Below are 22784 nucleotides of genomic sequence, written 5' to 3'. Positions count from 1 at the left end.
AACCTATGACATACGCGAAAGTGATAAAAAAAAGTGAACAAGTACATGAACATTTCAGTCATGATGTGTGATGAAGCCTGGTCTCTCTCTTGGATGATATCCTGCTTTATATAGTTTGACAAATATAAGACCCACACATGAACACTCCTAGAGCAGTATGCCGGTATTTACACCACAAGATTACAAAAAAAACTTTCCAAACGTTGACACTTTAAAAAATAAAATGTATTAGCATCTCTAATGTGTATAAATAAAAACATATGAAACAATGCATATACTTATGTAATGAGCTGAACAATGACTGGATTATATGTGATACAAAGGTCAAGGAGCAGTCTTGTTTGTTTTTTGCCAGTGTATGTCTGTGAGAAAAAACTAATGTACCTTAATCAAGCATTTCAAACTATGCATACCTATAAGTTGCAACACTACATTCTGTCATAAGAATGAAACAAACAAGGAAAGGAGGGAAATCAAGAACAGCAATAGGGAAAAACATGGGAAAAAAATTGTGTTTTGCGATCCCTTTTGAGAAGCTTGCAAGACTGCTTAGCATCAATATATTGTTATGAAGTGTGTACTGGTTTTACTAACAATGTTGAGGCAAAAGCCACAACACTATACACACTGAACTGATCAATTTAAAGAGCACACCTCAAAAGGACTTGATTTCACTTTAACGCATCAGGAGCTCCGCAGCTCCACAAATTCATTTAAAAGTTTTTATTAGCGGACCTGAAATCTTAGGGACCAAAAAACCTTCAGTTTTAATCCATGTATTAAAATGTTAAATATAAAGGAGAGATTACAAATTCAACAAATTCTAGAATTTCTCTGACCACTTGTGTTATTTTCTGTTTGTAGTTGGGTTCGCCATTCCCTGCAATGACTTCCCTGTTGCAGGGCTAGAATACCAATGGGCCAGAGAATGGACGCTTTGTGGGGCCGTTGGAATTGGTCTAAAGGGGTCTACAGACAAAGGCAAAGAAAGGAAGGGACCTCTTTCCTCTGTCACCCAATTAGTTGTATTTTGGTCATGCTCTTAGCACTCAATGGTGTTTAATGTGTCTTACTTAGTGACAAAAAAATATACAAAGGACAAATACTATTTCTGAAAGCTGGCCAAAACATTGTCCTAGTAGAAGGTGAGAATCATTTTCTATTGAAAAGCATCAGATTTGTAACAGACCATAAAATCGAAACGGTTGACGACTGGAGGCACTGCCCTACAAAACCGCACAACCATGTGTGATACTGCCACAGACAAGTCGGTTTGAAGTTACACTGCGTGGACTTACATGAAATTGGCCTCATATAGTTACCCTCTCTGGTTTTCCTCCTAAATCGAAAAATATCACATCTGTAAAGGGGAGCACAACATCCAAGACAACAACTGCTTCAAAGTTCAAAAACAGAGTGGGGAGAGGGGATAAAAATAAAAAAAAAGTGGCGTGTCTGCTTTAATACGCAGGTATGTGTGACAGTGAAGGTGTTATCATTGGCACCCAAGGATCATGGCGACCTCATTCAGCCTTGTGGAATGAAGGAACTACGTAGTAATAGTTGAACAATGGTCTCTGCTCCAACCCCAAGTCTTTAGAAGAGTGCAAAGATCCCCTTATTTTTCATGTGTGTTTTAGCCCTGATATATCCACGTGTGCACGTCCTAAAACTCGGAAAACTCCTTTGCGCATTTTTCCGTTACGGAAACGCGGATCTCCTCCTCCTCGTAGTCGTCGAAGTTGCTCGTGTCTCCAGCGCCTCGACACTTTGGTATGAACGGGGCTTCCACCTGACAACACAGAGAGCAGGACAACCAAAGCGAGGTTAGAGTGTGGATTAGAGGAGACCAAGCCAGTACTTCAATGAGATTCTAATACTGCAAGAATTTTCAGATGCCTAGTACTGCAAGAATTTTCAGATGCCTAGGTAATACCTCCTTTCAGCAAAATGCATTATGAAGTCATTCTAGTAAGTCAAATATAAAACATTATGACACCATATAAAGACTATTGTTGTAAGATCACAATACTCAAGAAAGTGCTACTGGACACTAATAAAATACAGAGGCCTTGTCTGAATACCCGTACTTGTGTTAGGATTTTTGGCGATGTGAAAATAGAACGTTTTATAGAACGTGAAATTTAAATAAATGTAGCATACTTTAAATCCCAGGATGTCATACTCATTTTGGCTTTTCATTTAGAATTCGCTGCACACTATTGAGGAAGAGAATAAGTATTTTCAGACCCACGTCTGTTTGACAACAGCTAATCAGAATAGGGGACATGCTCTGCAAAAATGTACGAATGGCGTGGAACAAGAGATTGTGCATGTAGATTATGCCTTCTCAGTATGGCTGAGTAGTATGTTGATATTTGTTGCTGAAATAGTATGTAGTATGATTAATACACAGTATGTCGTTTTAGTAATAAGTTGGCAAGAATTTGGCCAATGTGTTTCATAAAAGTTAGATGCTATAAAAAGCAATTCAACTTCGCATTGATTGTCCTCATCCTCCAACACAGCCTTGTATGTACCTTCCTCTCGTAGATGGCAATCCAGTCCGTTGTAGCGAACCACTTGTGTCCTTTGATGTCGTTGACGCCGTTCTTCAGGTTGCCGTAGCGTTTGGTCAGGTCCACCTGCAGCAGGTTCCTCAGCAGGTCCTTCAGGTCAGAGCTAAAGTGGGATGGGAAGCGGACCTACAGGGGGACACCGAGGTTTGTCTAAATGGTCATGTATTGAGAAATGTACATTTGCTCCTAGTTGGACCTGTATAGTAAGTGATTAAAGACAGAAGAGGCTAAGCCAAAAGCAAGCCAAGCATTCATTGGGCAGCTAAAACCTCCTACTGAGTTAAACTTACTCCATGAGAACATGACAGGTGTTCAAAATGTGTTAAAACCTGAGGTTAAATAGGTAGGCCATTTCAGACATGCTTAATGTAAAAATGGACTTGTCCATACCTTTCCAGACACAATCTTCTCATAGATCTGAATAGGCTGGTCAGCAAAGAAGGGAGGGTATCCAGCAGCCATCTCATATATAAGGACCCCCAGGGCCCACCAGTCCACTGCTTTGTTGTAGCCCTACACACAGCACAATGACAAATGTAGTTCACAGACACATATGTAATCTAAATTCATGGCAACAAACTAATGTTCCATGTCTTCAAATGTAGTAATTTAATGCACTGTGTGTGAGCGAGAGATAGACAGGACTCTCACCTTGCTGAGGATGATCTCGGGCGCCAGGTACTCTGGAGTTCCACACAACGTCCAGGTTCTGCCTTTTACCCTCTTGGCAAATCCAAAGTCTGTCACCTGACCACCAAGAACACGTACAGTCGGTAAAGCAACATAGCAGAGAAAACATAACCCATCATTTCTGCAAAGCACTTTGAGATATCAGCTGATGTAAGAAGGGCTTTATAAATCCATTTGATTTGACATTGCAGTATACGCCATAGGCAGTGATGTGTCACGCACATTGCTCCAGTTGGGCCGGTGCTCACCGGTACACAGTACTGGCACCTCAAATGTTCTACTGTTTGAGAACAAGGATGCAAACTGGTGAGGGCCCAAAATGGTAACACAAAAATTCACTTGAATACATGAAAAATCTGTGCGAGGAGCAAGAAAACTGGCTTATTTTCAGAGAATAACAAGTAATAAATACACATTTGAATAATCGCAACACTCCTAACTTTACAAACCACAATAGACAGAGAAAATTGTGTCCTGGGGTAGGGGGGAGTTGGGCTCTTTGGTCTGGTTTAAGGTTTATCATGACAGGTAATGATAATCTGCCTCCCCAGACAGCAATACATAGGGCACTCTAAAATCAGTTTTATTTTTTTGCCAAATTCTGTTCTTGGTTTAGCTTTTCCAGGTTTCAGAATTTTCAGAAAAACCAACAAAATGTTTTGTTCTAAGTCCACAACCATGCTTAAAAACACATCAGGAGACCACATTTGAGGTCAAGAAATGTATTCATCTATGTGGGAGAGTAGTTGCCTTTTAATTCAGTTGTGCACCAGCAAGAGCCTATTGTGTTTGGCTAGTAGCAGTGTTTCTGTAGCGGTGTTTCATGTGAACCCGATTGGTACAAATGTATCATGATATCATTCTACCAGCCAGGTAAGCCTACTTTGCAGACAATATTTAATTTGGAAGTTTTTTTTGGAAAGCCTTCAGAAATGTTTCAGCATGCTAACTGGCTACACAACACACACACAAGTTTTACTTCTTCAGAAAGTTGCAGGAAATGCATATCACTGATGCATTATTTTCAGGAATTATGAGTTCAATACCTTTAACTTCCTGTGCTCAGTCAATGATTTCAATATGAGACACAGACCCCTTCCCCTTTTTCTCTTCGTATCTACACGATTCACTTGGATGGCCTATTCTGAGATCAAAACGGTGAATATCGCCGAAAAGCGACGGGTTTGCATCCCTGTCAGTAGGCCTACAGGCATCCCTTATGCAACATTGGCTCTAAAATAAGAACCCTGGTGCTGTACAATGAAAATGATCCACTTGAAGCACTGGTCACGCATACCTGGATGTAGCCATGCTGATCGATTAGAAGGTTCTCAGGCTTCAGATCTCTGTAGATAAGGTCTAGTGAATGGAGGTACTCAAACGTCAGTACTATCTGGGCCGCGTAAAACCGTGCGTGCGGTTCACTGTGAAGGAAAGGGAGGAGAATCTGTTTAACTGATCACGTAGTAAGCGCAAAAATGTAATCGGAGTTGTAATTAACTACCAGCTATATGAGCACTGAATTTAAAATAAACACACACTCCCCTCTGTATTTATTTGGACAGTGAAGCGAAAACATTTAATGCACTTTATCTAATCCCCCCCATTTGAAGGCGTCATAAGTATTTGGATTTCTGTTGTAGTGTATTCTGTTGGTACAAAAGTTACAAACAAAAAGGTACAAAAGTTTACTATTTGGTCCCATATTCCCAGCATGCAATGACGACGTCAAGGTTGTGACTCTACAAACTTGTTGGATGCATTTGCAGGATTATGTTGTGTGGTAGGTAGCCTGGTGGGTAGGAGCGTTGGGTCGGTAACCAAAAGATTGCTGGATCGAATCCCCGAGCCGACATCTGCCCCTGAGCAAGGCAGTTAACCCCGAAAAACAACTGGGCACCGATGACGTGGATATCGGTTAAGGCAAGCCCCCGGCACCTCTCTGACTCAGAGGAGTTGGATTAAATGCGGAAGACACATTTATGTTGAATAGATTCAGTTGTACAACTGGTATCCCCTTTCTCAATAGAAATGAATGATAAATAACGTATTGTCATTTTGGAGTCATTTTAATTGTAAATAAGAATAGAATATGTTTCTGAACACTTCTACAATAATGTGGATGCTACCATGATTACGGATAATCATTACTTTACAGCCTTATTTACAATAAACGTAACTCCAAAATAACACATTATTTAGAATTAATTTCTATTGGGCACAAAATAATCTGAAACACAACCAAAACAAACTGAAAACGCATCCAACAACTTTGTTGATTCACAAGCGTGATGTAGTCATTGCGTGCTAGGAATATGGGACCAAATACTCAACTTTTATTACTGAATTTTCTTAATACTTCCAACAACCTTCAAAATGGGGGGACTAGATACATAAAGTGCATTCATTTCTAAATGGTAAAACATATGTATGAAAATACCCTCATATAGAAAATACCCTCATATAGAACTTCTGATCTGAAATCTAATTCTGGAGAACAAAGCCAAATTAAAATGTTTTAAATTCACTGTCCCCAAAAATTACATAGATGAATGTAGGTAAAAATAAATGTTTCCCAAAACAATTTTCAATCAACAAATGGAAAATCTATAATCAACCAGATAATGTATTGATGAGCAGAACGTTCAGACAGACACTCACCTGAACCTTCCGATTCGTCTTAGATGTGAGAACATCTCTCCTCCTGGAACATACTCCATCACCATGTACAAATTGGAGTTGTCCTGTGGAGGGACAGACAGACAGACATAAACAAATCCAGTCAGATACTGAGGTAACTGAATAATAAAGAGGCCATATGTATTAAGCGTCTCATAGTGCTGGGATCAGCCCCCCGCCCCCCCGTGGCCATTTAAATCAAATTCATTATGATCAAAAAGGAAAAACGAGCCCTAAAATCAGCACTCCTAGTTTGAGACGCTTGATTCATAGCCTCTGATCTCAATGGCCAGATTAAAAACACTGTATGCAGAAGGAAAAAAAACTGAACTGTACCTTGAAGGCATAATCAAGTCTGACGAGGAAGGGAAAAGACACGGCCTGCAATATTCTCTTCTCATTTAGCGTGTGTTCTATTTGCTTGAGTTTCACCACCTACCAGACAAAGAAGTGATCATCAGACAACAGTCTTGACCGACAATTTAATTACAGTTTAATGATGGCATGACAAAGTTGTAGAGGTTTTTTTGGGGGGTGGGGCTTTAGTCTTGTAATTACCAGACCATTTATGTTAGCCCGCGAGATCAGGAGGCTTGCGTGGCTAGGACAGCTTTTAGATTGCATTCCAGTAATCACATTTTTGTCACACGCGCCAAATACAACAGCTGTAGACCTTACCGTGAAATGCTTACTTACAAGCCCTTAACCAACAATGCAGTTCAAAAAATTGAGTTATGAAAATATTTACTAAATTAAAAAAATAAGATACAATAACGAGGCTATATACAGGGGGTACCGGTAGCGAGTCAATGTGTGGGGGTACAGGTTAGTCGAGGTAATTTGTACATGTACATAGGGGTAAAGTGACTATGCATATATAAACAGCGAGTAGCAGCAGTGTAAAAACAAAGGGGGGGGGGGGCTGACCATTTTTTGGCCCTTCCTCTGACACCGCCTAGTATATAGGTCCTGGATGGCAGGAAGCTTGGCCCTAGTGATGTACAGGGCCATACGCAATACCCTCTGTAGCGCCATACGGTCGGATGCCGACCAGTTGCCATACCAGGCGGTGATGCAACCGGTCAGGATGCTCTCGATGGTGCAGCCGTAGAACTTTGATCTGGGGACCCATGCCAAATCCCTGAGGGGGAAAAGGTGTTGTCGTGCCCTCTTCACAACTGTCTTGGTATGTTTGGACCAGGATAGTTTGTGGGTGATGTAGACACCAAGGAGCTTGAAACTCTCGACCCGCTCCACTACAGCCCCGTCAATGTTAATGGGGGCCTGTCAGCCCTCATTTACCTGTAGTCCACGATCAGCTCCTTTGTCTTGCTCACATTGAGGGAGAGGTTGGAAAGAGACTATGGTATTATAATCCAGACACTAACAGGTCAGATCATATCCGTGCATGTGATGGGAGGAACCACTGGAAGACATTACTGCCGGCTGGTACTAACATTACACAATCATACTTATGTTATGCCACCAGATAACATCTACAGCAGTGGTATTCAAAGTTGGGGTCGCAACCTTGCAGTGGCGTTGCCCAATAAAAAATTACAAATATTTGAGTACATGTTATTGTATGGAACAAGTCACAACATACATTTGAGAAAGAAAAAAAAAATGAAAAAAATTATTTACTCAATAAAATTCTATTTGTTTTCTTTTAGTTTTGATAAGAGATAAATGTAATGAATTAAAAGGTATTTGTTGATGTAAAAATCGAAATGTACCGATTTCAAGGTTGTGTCATTAGATTTGGGATGGGGTCGCGAGAAATTCTGGCGAAAAAATGGGTTCCCCAGAGATTCTGGCGAAAAAAATGGGTTCCCGCTGGAAAAGTTTGAATACGACTGATCTACAGTGTTTTAATTCATTCTTGCCCCATTTTTTGTTTGATATTATTTTATTGGAGAGTGGAATTGCACACTATCTTTACTGTATTTTTGATGCTTCATTTAGACGGGTACAAACAGCTGGGATGAGAGTAAGGAGGTAGACATAGGTGGAAGGGGGGGGGGACAGGGTTGAACCCAGGTCTTCAGTGGGGAGGCATGCATGTGCTTTCTGCCTAGAGTGATACCCACTTGACCAAGGCTTTGCACTTGTTGCCCCGTTTGATGCCCTAAAATAGCATCTCTTCATCCTCTTCCCATAGCAAGGCGATACATTGCCTTGTCAGCTCATACATGGGTTACCCGTCCTTGAAAAGGCCAGCTGTTTTCCACTGGGCACCAACCTTTTGCTTGTCCAGTATTTTCATGGCGAAGAACTGCTCTGTTCCTTTATGTTTGACCAGCATGACTCTTCCAAACGAGCCTGTACCGAGGGTCTTTAGCCTGTCAAAGTCATCTAGGCCCGTCGTGCTCTAGAATGGGTCACACAAAACACAGGGTGTGGATTACCTAATGGATATACCACAGCAGCAGTCCCAGGCTTTTACTCAGTTCAACTTAGATATTCCCCACATCCACGTCTCCTTTTCTATACACATTGGTGAAGGACTTTGGACCTTCTCCCCAATTCGTTTTAGAAGAAGGCAAAGAGATAGGATGTGAGGAATCACAGAAAGAATAAACGAGAAAGAGTCCCCAAACCCTGGATTTGTAGCTCCAACCTTAAAGAGCATTGAAAACATCTCACCTGTGGTGGACATTCCCATTTCCGTAAGAAGTCTTCTTTGGCTTTGGCTAGGAACTCTTTCACTGTATGGAAGAAAGATATACACAGGCACAATTAGCTAACAGGAAGGAATTGTCTGACAACGCATGATTAATTCCTATTTATTGACTTGGGATTTGATTTGCATGGAGTGGGCAACAAAGTACAAAGGAAATCTTATGTGGAAATTGTAGAACAGTGACAGGGTATCAATTGTAACAAAATCAGTATGAAATTGAATTCAATGGAGACGAAGACTGGTAAGGTCTAACTAACCGAACTCCTATCTGTATTTTACATCCACAAAATACATGTATGGAGAAGGGGGGGGGGGGGGGGACGACAACGACAACATCATCATCAAAACGTTTGTTTGTAGTGATACAAAAAAAACACACCAACCAAGACGGGCAGTCTAAGTAAGAAGTGATGCCAAGAGCTCCATTTCTTTTTTTAAATAGATAGGGGGATGTAAGAATTCACTAAGACAGGTGAAGAGGCTGGGCTCTCTCGAAGCATGCAGAACTCTTGTGCATCGCTTTCTTTCTGCACTGACTGTGCATTAGGGCCCAATACTGTTAACGGGAAGGCTTTAACACTCAGAGTATTATATACAGAATTGTTTTTGACAAGCAAGGACAAACCAAAACACATGGAAAAACACAGCAGACAGGAGATATCCAGAATGACAGAATGCAGATGACAAAAACAGAGGTTTAGGTAATGGTTTTGACAGAACCTAGATCGAAGCATATACTGAACCACTACTACAAGCCAAGCTTGGGTTCATTTACAATAGAATCAATGCGTGCAAGGTTTCGGACTTCTGTCATTTTGGGAATCTAGTGGAAGAATGGGCATACCAAAAGTCTCTATAGATCACCCAAGGATTTGCAGGAACAATGTGGAAGGGATGATGTGGAAGAAAGAGACCGAGAGAGAGAGAGAGAGAGAGAGAGAGAGTGCATAAATCTAACAAGTATATCAGATCAACAAACATGGACCATATGCAGTGAAGAACAATAGAAGATGACAACGAAGGAAAGAAAAAAACAGTATTAGAGACTAGAGGTCGACCGATTAATCAGAATGGCCGATTAATTAGGGCCGATTTCAAGTTTTCAGAACAATCGGACATCGATATTTTTGGACACCGATTTGGCTGTTATTTTTTTTAAAACACTTTTATTTAACTAGGCAAGTCAGTTAAGAACACATTCTTATGTTCAATGACGGCCTAGGAACGGTGGGTTAACTGCCTTGTTCAGGGGCAGAACGACAGATTTTTACCTTGTCAGCTAGGGGATTCAATCTTGCAACCTTATGGTTAACTAGTCCAACGCTCTAACCACCTGCCTTACATTGCACTCCACGAGGAGCCTGCCTGTTACACGAATGCAGTAAGAAGCCAAGGTAAGTTGCTAGCTAGCATTAAACTTATCTTATAAAAATAATCAATCATAATCACTAGTTAACTACACATGGTTGATGATATTACTAGTTTATCTAGCGTGTCCTGCGTTGCATATAATCGATGTTGTGCATTCGCGAAAAGGACTGTCGTTGCTCCAACGTGTACCTAACCATAAACATCAATGCCTTTCTTAAAATCAATACACAAGTATATATTTTTAAACCTGCATATTTAGTTAATATTGCCCGCTAACATAAATTTATTTTAACTAGGAAAATTGTGTCACTTCTCTTGCAACAGAGACAGGGTATATGCAGCAGTTTGGGCCGCCTGGCTCGTTGGGAACTGTGTGAAGACTATTTCTTCCTAACAAAGACAGCCAACTTGTACCTAACCATACACATCAATACCTTTCTTAAAATCAATACACAGAAATATATTTTTAAACCTGCATATTTAGTTAAAAGAAATCCAGGTTAGCAGGCAATATTAACCAGGTGAAATTGTGTCATTTCTCTTGCGTTCATTGCACGCAGAGTCAGGGTATATGCAACAGTTTGGGCCGCCTGGCTCGTTGCGAACTAATTTGCCAGAATTTTACGTAATTATGACATAACATTGAAGTTTGTGCAATGTAACAGGAATATTTAGACTTAGGGATGCCACCCGTTAGATAAAAATACGGAACGGTTCCGTATTTCACTGAAAGAATAAACGTTTTGTTTTCAAGATGATAGTTTACGGATTCGACCATATTAATGACCTAAGGCTCGTATTTCTGTGTGTTATTATGTTATAATTAAATCTATGATTTGATAGAGCAGTCTGAGTGATGGTAGGCACCAGCAGGCTCGTAAGCATTCATTCAAACAGCACTTTTGTGCGTTTTGCCAGCAGCTCTTCACAATGCTTCAAGCATTGCGCTGTTTATGACTTCCAGCCTATCAACTCCCGAGATTAGGCTGGTGTAACAGATGTGAAATGGCTAGCTAATTAGCGGGGTGCGTGCTAATAGCGTTTCAAACGTCACTCGCTCTGAGACTTGGAGTAGTTGTTCCCCTTGCTCTGCATGGGTAACGCCGCTTCGAGGGTGGCTGTTGTCGATGTCTTCCTGGTTCGAGCCCAGGAAGGAGCGAGGAGAGGGACAGAAGCTATACTGTTACACTGGCAATACTAAAGTGCCTATAAGAACATCCAATAGTCAAAGGTATATGAAATACAAATTGTATAGAGAGAAATAGTCCTATAATTCCTATAATAACTACAACCTAAAACTTCTTACCTGGGAATATTGAAAACTCATGTTAAAAGGAACCACCAGCTTTCATATGTTCTCATGTTCTGAGCAAGGCACTTAAACGTTAGCTTTCTTACATGGCACATATTGCACTTTTACTTTCTTCTCCAACACTTTGTTTTTGCATTATTTAAACCAAATTTAACATGTTTCATTATTTATTTGAGGCCAAATTGATTTTATTGATGTATTATATTAAGTTAAAATAAGTGTTCATTCAGTATTGTTGTAATTGTCATTATTACAAATTTTTTTTAAAATAATAATAAATTGGCCGATTAATCGGTATCGTTTTTTGGTCCTCCAATAAATCGGTATCGGCGTTGAAAAATCATAAATCGGTCAACCTCTATTAGAGACAGAGACAAAGAGTTGTCATTCTTCTTCTGGAATTCAGTTTGACAAAGAAAAACACAAGACGACTAATTAGAATGTTTGTTAATGACTCCAGTGGATAAGAAAGTTACAACAGACATGACTAGGATGGCAAATTCTGTACAAATACAAAGATGTAGCAAATAGAAAAAGGCTTCAATAATTGTGCAGTTCTTTTTATATAGGCAACAGTGTGTTGAACCACTAAAAATCCCACATTACCCTGGCCTGACAAGTAGACTATACTGTATATGATTTTTTTTGTTTTAATTATCACATTTATATAGTGTATTCAGACCCTTTAATCAGTACATTGTTGAAACACCTTTGGCAACGGTTACAGCCTCAAGTCTTCTTGGCTTTGACACTATAAGACAACGAGTCTGAGTTGGTGAGGAGGTTAGTGCAACACACACATGGGCTATTATCAGGAACCAGGTTGCCGGCCCTGTAAACAGCAATAGGGCAGACAAATCTGTAGCAGCAGCAGTTGAGGGCACTGTGGCTTAGACAGGTTTAACACCAGAAGGTTGAGAGACTGGGGCTCATGTTATGTCAAAACAGACAGGAAAACAGACAGCACAGCACAGGCTTTTGGTTGCACTGATTAGATCAAAGAAAACCGCTTGCTTCCTGAAACTGGAAAGATAGCTGTGGCTGACCAGGTTCCTGTGCCTCTGCCTGGTCTCTTCCAACACTTCAGTAAATGTCATATGAACAGATTAACAGCATCGTAAAGTGACAAAGCTTTTAAACGACATAGATACATTACTACCTACCATAAATGTTCAAATTTGGCTGTACATTTATCAAAAGTGAAGTAGATGGAACAGCATATATCCAAACTCACAAGTCAGTGGCATTTCCCAGACTAACTTGCGTAAGATTAGTTTGCAAGCAGTTCACACACACTCAGATCTGAACACAAACCAACGCCTCAATATTCCTGACTGTATAGGACTTCATGGGGAAACATTTCAAATGTATCAAGTCATGCAGTGCATTGATTATCAGCATACATATGTCAAAGTGTACCACTGCAAATGAATAGTCCCAGGGCTAGTTGCGTCAAAGCTTGTAATTCCCCTTATCCTCTTACGAAGGTCTGGTGACAAGCTGTTCCAGTCAATGACAAACTGTGCTGTGTGTGTGTGTGTGCATGTAGAACTGCACATCACTAAGATTAAACAGACTCTAAACCAAAATGACTTGTGAGATAAATCACTTGGGAAGGTTGTATTACGGGCCTGGTTTTATGAATGGCAAGTGGGCATTTGTCATTTCTTCACCATATTTGGTCACTGTTTAGAGGAGCGCTAGAGAGTACTGTAGAGGGAAAGCTGTATATATATATACAGCGCCTCAAGACTGAGATGTGGAGGCACTGATAATTGAAACCCCATACTTATTAAACGACTTATCCTTATTGTGGTTAATCTAACATGACATTTGTAAATAGTTTAGGAGTGGAGAGTACTTCTGGTTGCTAATGATCTATCACACTTGTAAGATTACAAAATTAGCTAGCCAAAACAACTCTAATCTGCAAACGCAATATCAAAACAACAGGCCTCATAAGCTATGGGGCCAACACACGTCAGGTAGTCAAGCCTTTGGCTGGCTATGCTACAGTACTGTAGCTGGCATTGGACGTTACTCTGGCTTGGTGATGTCTCACGGGCCTAGTGGTGTCTCACTAACGCTGATATACAGCTAGCGCTCACTGACGTTAGCTAGGTAGACAACATCATAGCGAAAGTGCTAAAACAACCCGCTAGCTAATGTCAGTAGCTAGCTAGGCCTCTGGATCAGGTTGTAACTATTTAGTTACACATCCCTTGTACTGTAGCTAGTGATCTAGCTGGGATTCATTCACAAACCAATTACTATAAATTACCGTCGATAGCAAAATATAGGGGCGAGGGTGTAATGCATGTAAATGTTTACAACATCAGCGATACATTTGCGTGTGCGCCCTCCCGATGTTGTCCATTAAAAAAAAATCGAATGTGCTAATGTTAGCATACTAACTGGGTAGTTAGCTAACTTTAGCTAGTAAAGATAATGCTCCACGACCGCCCCAACTCACCGCTCTCCAGCTCGTTGCCTTTCTTGGCGGTAGCAGCGTTTCCCATCGTATGGAAGACACGGCGATCGCTCAGACTGCGGGAGATGGTGGTAGCTAGCTACAGCTGTTGTTGAGTGGTGTTCCCCTTGTAGGCAAAATCGTTAATTTGGAACTATATAGAGAAATTTAATTGATAACGTTACAGCCAAATATGAAAGAAGGAGCCCAAATCCCTGTTCACCACCCCCCTTCTTTAGTTATTCCCCTTCCTGGCTCTTCTCTATCTCGCTGACATGCAGCTAGCGGTCACTGCTCTCACACTTCTCCCCCAAGCGTTCACTGTTGATTGCTTGGTCAAAGACCTTCTATGTGAAGAGATGGGATATCGCACTCAATCTGCTTCCGCCTTTACTAAAGGCTTTAGTTAGAGGCTTGTGAGTTGGTCCAGGGGAGAACGACTGCCCCCTCTCACTGAAGCCACAGAAATTCAAGGCCGACCGTGGTACTGCAGGCATTGTTTGCAGAAAACAGGATCCCCCATTATAGTGAATGTAAAAATGGCATTCTCAATCTTCTTGGTCAATCCTCGTGTAAATACAAAAATACACCAGTGAACTGATTATAAAAGAAATCTCACACAGAAGACGTTATAACGATAATTAAGTTGCTAATGGCAGCCTGCAGTACCCCGGTCTGCCTTCAACATTGCTCTAATAATAAGGGTTAACCCACTTGGTGGGAATTGTAACTTTTCAAAATTATTAAATTATCTTTGGTTACGTGGCTCATATAGCAAGGACCGCTACAGTATGATCAAATACAGCTAACCCTTTAGCTAAATAGCTGTGGTAACTACAATACATGGGCAAAAGTACTCGTCGAACATCTCATTCCAAAATCATGAGCAATATTATAGAATTGGTCCCCCCTTTGTTGCTATAATAGCCTCCACTCTTTTGGGAAGGCTTGCCCCTAGATGTTGGAACATTGCTGCGGGGACTTGCTTCCATTCAGTCACTACAGTCCCTGGTTCGAATCCAGGCTGTATCACATCCGGCCATGATTGGGAGTCCCATAGGGCGGCGCACAATTGGCCCAGCGTTGTCCAGGTTTGGCAAGGATAGGCCGTCATTGTAAATAAGAATTTGTTCTTAACTGACTTGTCTAGTTAAATAAAGGTTAAAAAAAAAGCCTTAGTGAGGTCGCCCACTGATGTTGGGCAATTAGGCCTGGCTCGCAGTCGGCATTCCAATTCATCCCAAAGGTGTTCGATGGGGTTGAGGTCAGGGCTCTGTGCAGACAAATCAAGTTCTTCCACACCGATCTCGACAAACCATTTCTGTATGGACGTCGCTTTGTGCGCTGCGGCATTGTCACGCTAAAACAGGAAAGGGCCTTCCCCAAACTGTTGCCACAAAGTTGGAAGCACAGAATTGTCTAAATGTCATTGTACGCTATAGCGTTAAGATTTCCCTTCACTGGAACTAAAGGGCCTAGCCCGAACCATGAAAAACAGCCCCAGACCATTATTCCTTCTCCACCAAACTTTACAGTTGGCACTATGCATTGGGGTAGGTAGCGTTCTGACATCTACCAAACCGAGATCGGTCTGTCGGATTGCCAGATCACTCCAGAGAGTGATGAAGCTTTACACCACTTCAGCCAATGCTTGACATTACACATTGTGATTTTAGTCTTGTGTGCGGCTGCTCGGCCATGGAAACCCATTTCATGAAGCTCCCAACGAACAGTTATTGTGCTGACGTTGCTTCCAGAAGCACCTTGGAACTCGGTAGTGAGTGTTGCAACTGAGGACAGACGATTTTCACTTGGCAGTCCCGTTCTGTGAGCTTGTGTGGCCTACCATTTCGCGGGTGAGCCGTTGTGGCTCCTAAATGTTGCCACTTCAAAATAACAGCACTTACAGTTGACGGGGCAGCTCTAGCAGGGCAGAAATTTGACGAACTGACTTGTTGGAAAGGTGGCATCCTATGACGGTGCCACTTTGAACGTCACTGAGCTCTTCAGTAAGGTCATTTTACATATACAGAAAATATACACTGTATTGGCAAGACATTCTATATAACAAAAAGTATTAAGATCTGAACATGATAAAGATCTGAGAAAGAGGAAAAATGCTGCAAAATGACTCACTCTTCAGTCTCCATTGACTTGCAATGGATTTGATTATACTGCATATGGGAGTGTTTGAGAGAGAGTGTGTGTGGATTTCTTTAGATATTGTTTATATATAAATTGGTCTACATACCAACAAATATTAAGATCTGATCATTTGAACATGTATTCAAATGTGTAAATGTGTCCAAAGACTAAATATAGTACCATACAGAAAGGGATGTATTTCACAAACAACAATGAGTTGATCATATAGGGAGCAATACTATACATTTTAAACAGTTTAATTCTGAGAAAAAAATAAGAAACCCCCACACCGCTCTTGATAGTATCACTGCTCTTTAATAAGCTTTACGTATCGGCCTCACGGCTTTGTTTTTTCTCATTGAATTCAACTGTTACCATGCACCGGCAAAAAAGAAAGCTCAGATGTGCGAGTACCTTCTGAATTTTGAAAAACAGTTTAATTCTAAATTGTATTTCAAAATAGGTACAGTACCAGTCCAAAGTTTGTACACACATACTCATTCAAGGGTTTTTCTTTATTTTAACTATTTTCTACATTGTAGAATAATAGTGAAGATATTAGACCGGTGGAAATCTGTCCTTTGGTCTGATGAGTCCAAATTTGAGATTTTTGGTTCCAATCGCCGTGTCTTTGTGAGACGCAGAGTAGGTGAACGGATTATCTCTGCATGTGTAGTTCCCACCGTGAAGCATGGAGGAGGAGGTGTGATGGTGTGGGGGTGCTTTGCTGGTGACACTGTTGGTGATTTATTTAGTATTCAAGGCACACTTAAACACCATGGCTACCACAGAATTCTGCAGCGATACGCCATTCCATCTGGTTTGCGCTTAGTGGGACCTTCATTTGTTTTTCAACAGGACAATGACCCAACACACCTCCAGGCTTTGTAATTTAATTTTAAATTTTTTTATTTCACCTTTATTTAAGGTAGGCTAGTTGAGAACAAGTTCTAATTTTCAACTGCGACCTGGCCAAGATAAAGCATAGCAATTCAAAACATACAACAACACAGAGTTACACATGGAATAAACAAAACATACAGTCAATAATACAGTAGAAAAAATAAAATAAAAAGTCTATATACAGTGAGTGCAAATGAGGTAAGATAAGGGAGTTAAGGCAATAGATAGGCCATGGTGGCAAAGTAATTACAATATAGGAATTAAACACTGGAATGGTAGATGTGCAGAAGATGAATGTGCAAGTAGAGATACTGGGGTGCAAAGGAGCAAGATAAATAAATAAATACAGTATGGGGATGAGGTAGATAGATGGGCTGTTTACAGATGGGTTATGTACAGGTGCAGTGATCTGTGAGCTGCTCTGACAGCTGGTGCTTAAAGCTAGTGAGGGAGATATGAGTCTCCAGCTTCAGTGATTTTTGCAGTTCGTTTCAGTCATTGGCAGCAGAGAACTGGAAGGAAAGGCGACCAAAGGAGGAATTGGCTTTGGGGGTGACCAGTGAGATATACCTGCTGGAGCGTGTGCTACGAGTGGGTGCTGCTATGGTGACCAGTGAGCTGAGATAAGGCAGAGCTTTACCTAGCAGAGACTTGTAGATAACCTGTAGCCAGTGCATTTGGCGACGAGTATGAAGCGAGGGCCAACCAACGAGAGCGTACAGGTCGCAGTGGTGGGTAGTGTATGGGGCTTTGGTGACAAAACGTATGGCACTGTGATAGACTGCATCCAATTTGTTGAGTAGAGTGTTGGAGGCTATTTTATAGATGACATCGCCAAAGTCGAGGATCGGTAGGATGGTCAGTTTTACGAGGGTATAATTGGCAGCATGAGTGAAGGATGCTTTGTTGCGATATAGGAAGCCGATTCTAGATTTAATTTTGGATTGGAGATGCTTAATGTGAGTCTGGAAGGAGAGTTTACAGTCTAACCAGACATCTAGGTATTTGTAGTTGTCCACATATTCTAAGTCAGAGATGTCCAGAGTAGTGATACTGGACGGGCGGGCAGGTGTGGGCAGTGATCGATTTAATAACATACATTTAGTTTTACTTGCATTTAAGAGCAGGCCTATTTGACCAAGGAGTAGAGTGATGGAGTGCTGCATCAGATGACCTGGCCTCCACAATCACCCGACCTCAACTCAGTTGAGATGGTTTGGGATGAGTTGGACCACAGAGTGAAGGAAAGGCAGTCAACAAGTGCTCAGCATATGTGGGAACTACTGTTGTAAAAGCATTCCAGGTGAAGCTGGTTGAGAGAATGCCAAGAGTGTGTCAAGGCAAAGGGTGGCTATATTTTGATTTGTTTAACACTTTTTGGGTTACTACATGATTCCATATGTGTTATTTCATAGTTTTGATGTCTTCACTATTATTCTACAATGTAGAAAATAGTAAAAAATTAAGAAAAACCCTTGAATGAATAGGTGTGTCCAAACTTTTGACTGGTACTGGATGGTGAAGTAATTTTAATGATTCTTTCAAATGTTCTCAAAATCCCAATTTTGATTGACACTGTAAGTATGACAGATCATTGCAATCTTAATATTTAAATTTGGCCTGTCTAGACACTTGAACGATGTTGACACCAAATTTGATGGATTTACACCAAACAGAATTTGTGCTGTGGCGCATTTTGATATTGTGCTGTACATAGTTAAAGGATTTGAATGGGTGATGCGTTACTGATGTCAATACAGTGCATGGAATGTGCAATAAGGGACAAAACACAGAGCATTAAGTAATCCATTTGAACGTTCTAGAGCAGTCAACATACTCAAATGTGTAATGTCATAATGGGCCATGTTTTCAAATCAGGATGTCCTTGAATTCAAGTTGTTATTTGTCACTCATATATCACATTTATGATCAGCTGTCACCTTCTCATATTTCAATATTCCAAGTTCCTTCCACAATTTGATTTGAACATAAACATTGAAAAAGCTGAAGTTATGAGCAATTCATCAGCCCATCTCTGACTGTCATTGAGTGATTCTTTCCCTTTTGTCATAAATGTAGTGGTAGCAACAGTAGTAGTAGTTGTAGTATTGTACACCAATTTACAGTCATGACATCAATCATATATAGTAAAATCCTAAACCAACATAACACTTAATATAATGTTAAAATATGCAATATATACAAAACAACATTATTACAACGACAAGATTTGGGTGGCAGCTTTAGTAAATACATCTTTAGAGTCCTTAGGGAGCCATTTCTAAGGCTTCTGGGCTATATGGTGCGTGCATTGATCAGTTTAGTGTGGAATGGGATGGGAGAGTTCTGATAACAGCCTGTGCGTGTCATGGGAGTGTTACATTTTTGGCTGTTGCAGGTTGCCCATCCTGCTCTCCAAGGACATGATTACGAGGGTTTCGAGGGTTTCCCGGTAGCCTGTCCAGAATTATTCTGCAGGCTCTCTTCTGGACACGTTCCAGCTGAGCAGTCTGGGTTTGAGGCCACGCGGAGACAGCATACTCCAGAACTGGTCTTATGTAGCCCATGTAGATGAACAGTAGGCCTGCTGTAGCTACGGAGAAACATTTAATGTGCTTGAGGAGGAACAGCTTCCTGCTCTTAAAATATATATATATTTTTAAAGTAAGACTAGGCCTCCATCTAGTGGAAATGTGTGACATACTGTAGATTTAATTCACGCAATAGTTACAAATACAATAGCCATATAGGTCTTTCAACAATTGCATTGATATTTATTTTGTATATAATGTTCATGTCTGATTCCTTACACATATTTTTTTATTAATTCTAACAGTCAAACCTCATGTGATGAAATTAATAAATAAATAATTAATTTCCCATTCTGTGATAATGTAAACATTGACTATATCTCACTGTTTATAAGTCCAAAGTATTTGAGGTTGGTTAAAGGGTCTTCAAAGTACAGACACCCTGATCTTTTCCAATTGAGATAACATGGACTTTTCCCCTAAGATTTTTTTCAAGCACATACCATATATGGTTTCAAATTGACCTGACAGTACATACAACATCCAGCAGGGGGAAGCATTACTCTGTGAAGTAAATTGTTGATTCAACTTCGGAAAATGAAGCCTTATATATAGTATACTAACTTGTGAGCATTGAGGCTATGCTTGAGAACCACTTTTAGCAGCCTCAAATATGCAGGAAACGATTTAAGTGAGAGTACGACTAGCTTGTTCTAGTAAGAAGTAGATTGTCATCTTGCACCAAATGCATGTGCAGCTAGGGCAAAAGAGAATGTATTTTAAAGTCAGACTGTGTGCAAGAATGTGAAGACACATGGATATTAAATGTGAAAGTGAGTCTGTTTTCACTCTTCCATTCCCTCTATTTTCCCATTCCTCTCACCAACAAACAGCATGTCATGTTCATCCCAAATAACCAGCTGCTCTCCATATTGCCTTTCTTGCTTTCCGTTTCATGTTCTTTGCAAAGCAGGGTCAAAGGGAATGCAGATTGATGTTCTCAAATGATTGAATGAGAGGCCACATATTTTCCCATCACTGTTATGACTAATGTACAGTAACCCTGTCACATAGTTTTGCATTATTTATCTTGGAGAGACTTCCCTTGCATGGGATGTCCATTTCCTACCTGCCTTTCATTTCAGTGTGGTGGTGGTGGTACGCCAGCAGGTCATATACTGTAGTCTATGGCCAAACACCTATGTTTGTGCTTTGCCAATGTGTAGTGAGTGGGGTCACCACATGTTGAAAATAAAATCCTCATGTGTTTTTTATCATGGGAAAGTTATCACTGTTCTCTGAGGTGGTTAGAGAGAGACTAATTTAGAAGTTATGAGACGGTTATAGGGATAGGAGAAGAGAGAGGGAGGACTGAGGACACACAGAGAGGGAGAGAGAGACAGAGAGAGATGATCTGGAAATCTCTTTATTATCAATCACTAGCTCCTATTAGGATGTTGCATGTGGTTCCAGGACATTACCCATTTCCTCCCCTGTATATCAGAGCCTGCATCCCCTCTCCTCCCCCCTCCTCCATCCTAATTCACTCCAGATGAGCACAAGGGGACATTTGATTTAGTGTGCAAAGACACATGTATACAGCTGTGTCTGCCTGTCTCAAACAGCTGGTGCCGGGCCCGAAATACAACAGCAGGCAAGCCCCAATCACACATTTGTTTATGTAATTAAAACAGAGAAAATCGGAGCCAAAGAAAGATCTTTCTCTTTTTCTCTTTCTGTTCTCATCAGCTGAGGACTGATCTGGTATTTTTATATCATTGGGATATAGTTCTTGGCTTTGTTTGCCACTCATATAGTGAGTGCTGAAAAGTACAGTTCATGGTCTAATGATGTGCAGGTGATATAAGCCATGTGCTGCCGTCAGAAGACATTCCAATAGCATGTCAACAGTGTAGTCTTGAGCACTGACCCCTTCGTTCCACTGACAATGTACTTTTGGCACTGACAAGCTCAAACAACGTGTTGTATACGTGAAGCAAGTGTATTATGTACAGTGCCTTGCTGATGATTTACATTTATTTAATCCATTTTAGAATAAGGCTGTATTGTAACAAAATGTGGAAAAAGTCAAAAGGTCTGGATTCTTTCCGAAGGCAGTGTATGTTTTTGATACAGTCTATTGCAAAGATGCAGCCTTCTTGCAGACCTTTGATGCAGCCATCTCTCTTCCAACAACAGAGCATGACTTATTTTGTCAGAAAATGTATTATACACCAAAAGCAAATATTTCCTGACTCCTTGAATCATCGAGTCTTGAGCTCAACACAACATAGATTGGCTATACAGTAGAGGCAACTGACAAGCAGCCTTCATGTCTTAGTTACACCAGGTTTTCTCCAGCTCTACCAGGTTTTCTCCAGCTCTACCATGTTTTCTCCAGCTCTACCATGTTTTCTCCAGCTCTACCAGGTTTTCTCCAGCTCTACCAGGTTTTTTCCAGCTCTACCAGGTTTTTTCCAGCTCTACCAGGTTTTCTCCAGCTCTACCAGGTTTTCTCCAGCTCTACCATGTTTTCTCCAGCTCTACCATGTTTTCTCCAGCTCTACCATGTTTTCTCCAGCTCTACCATGTTTTCTCCAGCTCTACCAGGTTTTTTCCAGCTCTACCAGGTTTTTTCCAGCTCTACCAGGTTTTCTCCAGCTCTACCAGGTTTTCTCCAGCTCTACCAGGTTTTTTCCATCTCCACACAGTTGTACCTTTGTAACTCACTCCTCTCCTGAGTGTCAAAGATTTGATCCAGGGGATTTACAGTTTAGTGCCCCCTCTGCCACCTCTCGACTGGTCGGGTCTGGGCACTCTGTCCCAGAACAGCGGGGTGCCCTTAGTCTGTATTTGTCTGGGAATGTTGATTTGAAAACCATAAGGTGTAGTAGGGTTCGTGTCTATTTTGTTTCACTCACTGTACCAGATCTCTTTGTCCCATTGTGGCTGTCTGGCTGCAGAGAGAAAGCTTGTGCTGCTGTTTTATGCTTCTATGCAATGAACCCTGCATGGCTGCACTGTCTAGTGTCTGCAACATAAATGGTTGTAATTTCCCCTACACAGACTATTATGAGAGAGATAGAGCTAATTTACTTTTCAGAACAGAGGATGGCTCCAGAGCGCTCAGACGGTTGAACAAGCAGCTAATTTGAGATAGATGGCTAATCTGCCTTTGAAGTGCTGCTTCAGAGTTATACAGCTCAGAATCTTCCCTGCTACTTACAGAACATGAAAAGGATACTACAGTCCTTTTTGTGACACTACTGACTGTCCTCAAGTCACCCAAGCATTACATTTGTGCTGGTATGTGCAATGTTGTTAAGTAGCCTAATGAATGAAAGAAGGAAAAGATGATGATACTTGTGATCTTGTTTCAAATCAAATCCAATTTTATTGGTCACATACACATGTTTCGCAG

The 22784-nt window shown here is 40.9% G+C and overlaps 1 protein-coding gene across 2 annotated transcripts; it reads right to left on the bottom strand.

The window, feature by feature from the left end:
• Nucleotides 1–81: 81 nt before the first annotated feature.
• LOC115169621 (cAMP-dependent protein kinase catalytic subunit beta) lies at nt 82–14155 on the bottom strand. Of its 2 annotated transcripts, XM_029725429.1 has the most exons (11): nt 13788–14155; nt 9476–9484; nt 8595–8656; nt 8191–8319; nt 6285–6383; nt 5931–6013; nt 4567–4693; nt 3231–3326; nt 2970–3092; nt 2541–2705; nt 82–1792 (listed from the first exon to the last, which is right to left on the bottom strand). In XM_029725429.1, exons 1-11 carry the CDS (start codon nt 13831–13833, stop codon nt 1667–1669), a joined length of 1065 nt encoding a protein of 354 aa, XP_029581289.1. In that variant the 5' UTR covers nt 13834–14155; the 3' UTR covers nt 82–1666. The 2 variants fall into 2 exon arrangements, with proteins under 2 accessions (XP_029581289.1, XP_029581291.1); XM_029725431.1 differs by lacking the exon at nt 9476–9484 and having other exon boundaries at nt 13788–14153.
• Nucleotides 14156–22784: the final 8629 nt, after the last annotated feature.

Source organism: Salmo trutta, chromosome 31 (assembly GCF_901001165.1).
Source record: "Salmo trutta chromosome 31, fSalTru1.1, whole genome shotgun sequence".
NCBI lineage: Eukaryota > Metazoa > Chordata > Actinopteri > Salmoniformes > Salmonidae > Salmo > Salmo trutta.
Note: the sequence above shows the minus strand (reverse complement) of the source record. Positions and strands in the feature narration are given on the sequence as shown.

Excerpts from the sequence above, each read along its gene's own strand:
- LOC115169621 (XM_029725429.1), bottom strand. The coding sequence starts at position 13,833 with ATGGGAAACGCTGCTACCGCCAAGAAAGGCAACGAGCTGGAGAGCG. Across the intron at positions 6,014-6,284 it reads GACTTGATTATGCCTTCAAG|GACAACTCCAATTTGTACAT; the intron begins GTACAGTTCAGT and ends GTCCCTCCACAG. Across the intron at positions 3,327-4,566 it reads ATCAGCATGGCTACATCCAG|GTGACAGACTTTGGATTTGC; the intron begins GTATGCGTGACC and ends CTTGGTGGTCAG.